The following is a 6,000-nucleotide window of genomic DNA, read 5'->3' on the forward strand; positions in this document are numbered from 1 at the left end:
ACCCTCTGGAAGCCTAGGGCTATGTGCAATCAATCCCCCCCATTCTTTCCTTCTTTTACTGCCAGTGTGTATCCCATGTGGTGGTGGTGGGGTCACCTCTTTGGCTTCTCTTCTAAGCCTGCCCCCCCCCCACTTGAGGAATCGCCGCAATCCCATTTGTCAACCAGATGAAAGCCTGCTGCCAGCCCGTTTATATTCCACTTTATATTCCACTTAATGAGCTGGGGAGGCAGATCGCATCCTCTCCAGTGGGGGGGGGATGGGGGGAGAGAAGGGTGTGAAAAATTAAACTTCCCCTGGGGGCCGGCGTCTGTCTTGGTCGTGAGCTTAACGGTGCTGGAGAAATGAGTCGGGGAGAACTTTCTGACTTGCTCAGGTGGTTCTGTTGGGGAGGGGAGGATTATCTGCTAAGGGTGGTTCAGTACTGAAGGGGAGGGAAGAGGGACATGGTGATTAAAATTATGGATAATTGATAGGCTTTATCCTGCATTTGTAATTTGTGTAAGTCTCTACAGGAGAATTACACAACTTTAAGGTTGACAATGAGGAAATTGAAATTGTTGAAGACTTTCTATTCCTTGGCTCCATCGTCAACCAAAAGGGAGACGGCAGCCAAGAAATCAGAAGGAGATTGAGACTGGGAAGGGCAACCATGAAGGAGCTAGAAAAGATTCTGAAGTGTAAGGATCTGGCCACCAAGATTAAGGGCACTTTCACACAGCCCAAATAATGCACTTTCAATCCACTTACAGTGCACCTTAACGATTGTTTGCAAGTGGATTTTGCTAGTTCACACAGTGAAATCTACCATCAAAGTGCATTGAAAATGGATTAAAAGTGCATTATTTGGGCTGTGTGAAAGTGTCTTAAGTTAATTCATGCCATTGCATTCCCTATTACTATGTATGGGTGTGAGAGCTGGACAATGAAGAAAGCTGATAGGAAGAAAGTAGATTCCTTTGAAATGTGGTGTTGGAGGAGAGTGTTACGGATACCATGGACTGCCAAAAAACCAAATCAGTAGGTTATACATCAAATCAAGCCTGAACTGACCCTAGAAGCTAAAATGACTAAACTTCTCATATTTTGGTCATATGAGAAGGCAAGAGTCACTGGAAAAGACCATCATGCTAGGAAAAGTTGAAGGCAGCAGGAAAAGAGGAAGACCCAACAAGAGATGGATTGATTCAATAAAGGAAGCCACAGCCCTCAATTTGCAAGATCTGAGCAAGGCTGTTAAGGATAGGACACTTTGGAGGACATTGATTCATAGGGTCGCCATGAGTCGGAAGCAACTTGACGGCACTTAACACACACATCCTGCATTTGAGAGAGCCAGCATGGTGTAGTGGTTAAGAGCCCGGCCCTGGTACAAATTGAATGAAATAAATAAATATAAATAAATAAATAGTAAGCTGAAGTGAGCCTAATTGTTCCGCTGCTACCTCTCCGGCTGCCGAATTTAGGTTTTATCGGGCAGGATTCTCTCCCCTGCTCCCCAGTCCATCAGGCTGCATGCAAGCGGTCTGCCCTATGAGGAGCGGTTAAAACAGGTATGGCTGTTTAGCTTGGAAAGAAGGCTGTTCAAAGGAGACATGGTAGAGGTCTATAAAATTATGTGTGATATGGAGAGAGTGGACAGGGAGAAGCTTTTCTCTCGTAATACTAGAACGCGAGGTCATCTGCTGAAGCTGGAGGGTGAGAAATTCAAAACAGATAAAAGGAAGTATTTCTTCACATGACGCATAGTTAAATTGTGGAACTCCCTGCCCCAGGATGTGGTGATGGCTGCCAACTTGGAAGGCTTTAAGAGGGAGGTGGGCATGTTTATGGAGGAGAGGGGTATTCATAGCTACTAGTATAACTGGATACTAGTCATGATGCATACCTATTCTCTCCAGGATCAGAGAAGCTTGCCTATTCTATTAGGTGCTGTGGACCATAGGATAATGCTGCTGCAGTTGTCTTGTTTGTGGGCTTCCTAGAGGCCCCTTGTTGGCCACTGTGTGAACAGACTGTTGGACTTGCTGGGCCTTGGTCTGATCCAGCATGGCCTTTTGTATGTTCTCTCACCAGGAGCGCTGGGGATAATTCTAGCTGTACATCCGACTCCCCCAGTGCGCCATTGAACGTTCATTTGTTAACGTCATTCATACCCCACTTTTCTCCCCAACAGTGAAAACTGCAGTTGCAGCTAGGGCGCAAGCCAAACCAAGCCCTTCTGGCGAGCGCCCAGCAATCGGCTGGTGGGCCGCTTCTTTCCAGATGGCCGTGCCTCGGATGCCCTTTTCCCCAAAGCTTCTCCGTCCTGCCAAGACTGGGCTGTCGCAAAACGAGAGCTTTAATCAGTGGTTTCAAACTATGGCATGGACCACCAACACCCCTGGCTTCCTCCAGGGGGGGGGGCGGGCACGAGACAGCTGGAGGGGGACACGGAGTTCCAGGGAGAGAGAAGAGCCGGCGGCAACACCAAGGGCATTTTCCTCTCAGGAGCACAGGCTGTGATACCTCTGACTAATACGGCTCACGTCCACGATTTCTGTATTTTATTAATGAGTTTAATCTGTTTGTGCGGTCCTTCTTGATTTTTCATTCCAACAATTTGAACCTCTTCCCCCCCCCTTTTTTTTTTTTTTGCAATGGTCTTTGGCTCCAGCAATAAAGCGTGATCTATTGAACAACGGAAGCCGCCGAGAGGCAGGTAGCCCATGCCAGCTTCTGGCCACTGCGGGTTTTCTTCCTCCCCTTGCCTGTTTCCTCTGCTGGCTGGTTTTAAGAGGGGTGCCCTTAGCTAGACCTCAGAAGGGGCCCGATCCGGAATTACATGCCCCAGCAGGTGTGCTCATGGGAGGGTGCACGAGAATCACATGTGCTCCTTTGCCCGAGGAAGCAAATTTATAGAAGGGGGGCCCCGTCCCTGTCCCTGTTCGAAGTCCGAGAAACACCGGCTTAGACAGGGCTTACTCATACCAGCAGAAGAGGGCAGTGCGGTCTTCTCGTTCCTGAGCTCCATTCTGGGATCAGAGGAGCATTATATTAGGTGCTGTGAAACACAGGCAGGATGCTGCTGCTGCAGTCGTCTTGCTTGTGGGCTTCCTAGAGGCACCTTGTTGGCCACTGTGTGAACAAACCACTGGACCTGATGGGCCTTGGCCTGATCCAGCATCGCCTTTCTTACGTTCTTATGAGAGCCGGAAGAGTCTAAAGAGCCCTCTTTCTCCTTCCCTGTGTTGAGACTCGCCTGACTTCATGCTGCCCCTTTGATGGGGAGATGGAAATATCAGCCGGGGGGGGGGGGGGGCTGCAATCTAGGCCAGGCCCCGTGGCTGCTCTCTGAACCACCAAAGCAGCTGGCAGCCTGGCTCTTTGTAACTTTTAAAATCTCTCTCTATATAAAACCGTGTCTCAACCCAGCCGCTTCTGCCTTTTTGGCTCCCCCTTTGCCAGAAGCATTTGCGAAGCCCTCAAGCGGAGCTCACGTCTCATCGAGTGTCCGCAGGCCCAGCTGCGACTGGGTGTGGGTGACGCTTGGCAGGATTGGACCCTGGCCGCTTAGAGGTTGGGCTCGAAACCTAGGCGAGGGGCTGTGGCTCAATGGCAGCGCATCTGCTCGGCATGCAGAAGGGTCCCAGGTTCAATCCCCGGCATCTCCGGTTAAAGGGGCTAGGCGGGTAGGTGATGTGAAAGCCCTCTGCCTGAGACCCTGGAGAGCGGCTGCCGGTCTGAGTAGACAATACTGACTCTGATGGACCGAGGGTCTGATTCAGTATAAGGCAGCTTCATGTGTTCAACCTCTCCTTCAAAGCTGCTCCGCTGTCGTTATGACAAGCCCTGACGAGAGACACACACACACCCCGAACTGGAAGCAGAACGGAGCTGGGCGAAAAGGGGGAGTTGTGTGTCTCGCTGGCGGTGGGCTGGTGACTCCTTAACGAAGCACTAATTAAGGCAAGCGGCTTGGCACTTCATCTCGGCACGCTGTAATTAACGCCGCCGCTCTGATTGGGTTCGCACTCCGACTCCCTCCGCCAAGGGGACGTCAAGCCAGTGGCAGGCGAGCAGCTGGGAGTGCACTCGTTTGCCGGCACTGCCGCGACGTGCGGCTAGAGGGCGCTGTGCTGGGCAGTGCCGCGTAGGAAGGAAGTGGGGTTTCCACACGGCAGGGGTGTATGCTGTAGAGAGCCAGCGTGGCGTAGTGGTTAAGAGCGGTGGTTTGGAGCGGTGGACTCTGATCTGGAGAACTGGGTTTGATTCCCCCCACTCCTCCACATGAGCGGCGGAGGCTAATGGTGAACTGGATTTGTTTCCTCACTCCTCCACGTGAAGCCAGCTGGGTGACCTAGGGCTAGTCGCAGCTCTTTCAGCCCCACCTACCTCACAGGGGGTCTGCTGTGGGGAAGGGAAGGTGATTGTAAGCCGGTTTGATTCTTCCTTAAGAGGTAAAGAAAGTCGGCATATAAAAACCAGCTCTTCTTCCTCCTCCTCCTCCCCTTCTCCTTCTTCTCACTTTACACACACACACCTTTCCTTTCTCTAGGAAATCTGGACTCTGGGGGTCATAAACCCCTCCCCTAGAAGAAATTGAAATTGTTCAAGACTTTCTATTCCTTGGCTCCACCATCAACCAAAAGGGAGACTGCAGCCAAGAAATCAGAAGGAGATTGAGACTGGGAAGGGCAGCCATGAAGGAGCTAGCAAAGATTCTTAAATGTAAGGATGTGTCACTGGCCACCAAGACTAGATTAAATTATGCCATCGTATTCCCTATTACTGTGGATGGGTGTGAAAGCTGGACAGTGAAGAAAACTGATAGGAAGAAAATAGATTCCTTTGAAATGTGGTATTGGAGGAGAGTGTGACGGATTCCGCGGACTGCCAACAAAACAAATCAGTGGGTTATAGATCAAGCCTGAACTGACCCTAGAAGCTAAAATGACTAAACTGAGGCTGTCATATTTTGGTCATGTCATGAGACGACAAGAGTCACTGGAAAAGACAGTCATGCTAGGAAAAATTGAGGGCAGCAGGAAAAGAGGAAGACCCAACAAGAGATGGACTGACTCAATAAAGGAAGCCACAGCCTTCAATTTGCAAGATCTGAACAAGGCTGTCAAGGATAGGACATTTTGGAGGACTTTCATTCATAGGGTCGCCATGAGTCGGAAGCGACTTGACGGCACTTAACACACACACACACAGAAGAAATACCTTGTTCAGGGTCCATCATCAGAGCCAGTGGCTGAAAAATACCATGGCTAGAAAGGTTGCTTTCCTTGGGGTGAAATCTGGGTTTTCCGTTTGGAGCTCTGGCCTAGATTTCCAGTTGCTTGCTTCAAAAAAAGTAACAATAATTGCTGGGCTTTGGCTGGCCTCCTCACTCATCTCTCCGCAGCCTGCTCTTCACCTGTCCTTTCTGACCACTCCGTGGTAAGAGCCAGGCCCCCGTTTGAGTCTATGTCCTCGTTCTCCTCTGTATTTCTAGGGCAGCAGGGCTGATATTTTTCCAACCACTCTTTCCGTTTTCTTGTCTCTCTCTCTTCTCCCCCTACAGGCTGCAGGAGTGGTCCCAGCGGGAAGCCGAACGAAAGATAAAAGAGCGGGAGGCACGTGGACTGCCCCTCCTCGACCCCAACTACTACGACCCCAGCACGATCGTGCTACCCCCGGAGGACGAGGAATGAGCCTGTTTGTACGCTGAGAATAAACTTTCCAGATTATCTGTGCCTTGCTGCCGTCTTCTTTCTTTTTGGGTGCTAGGAGAAGAGTTGGTTTTTATATGCCGACTTTTTCTGCCTTTTAAGGAGAATCAAGCCGGCTGACAATCCTCCTTCCCTTCCTTTCCCCACAACGGGCACCTTGTGAAATAAGTGGGGCTGAGAGAGTTCAGAGAGAACTGTGACTAGCCCAAGGTCACCCGGCTGGCTTCATACATAGGAGTGGGGAAACCAACCCGGCTCACCAGATTAGAGTCCGCCACTCATGTGGAGGAGTAGGGAATCG

General features: G+C 50.5%; 1 protein-coding gene across 1 annotated transcript in view; it reads left to right on the forward strand.

The window, feature by feature from the left end:
- NDUFB11 (NADH:ubiquinone oxidoreductase subunit B11) overlaps positions 1 to 5,681 on the forward strand; it is a 53,250-nt gene extending 47,569 nt beyond the window's left edge. Inside the window, exon 3 of the mRNA XM_056867347.1 lies at positions 5,552 to 5,681. Coding sequence (XP_056723325.1) covers positions 5,552 to 5,681 — 130 coding nt within the window. The remainder of the gene's footprint in view (positions 1 to 5,551) is intronic.
- The last annotated feature ends 319 nt before the right edge of the window (positions 5,682 to 6,000 follow it).

Source organism: Euleptes europaea, chromosome 1, assembly GCF_029931775.1.
Source record: "Euleptes europaea isolate rEulEur1 chromosome 1, rEulEur1.hap1, whole genome shotgun sequence".
NCBI lineage: Eukaryota > Metazoa > Chordata > Lepidosauria > Squamata > Sphaerodactylidae > Euleptes > Euleptes europaea.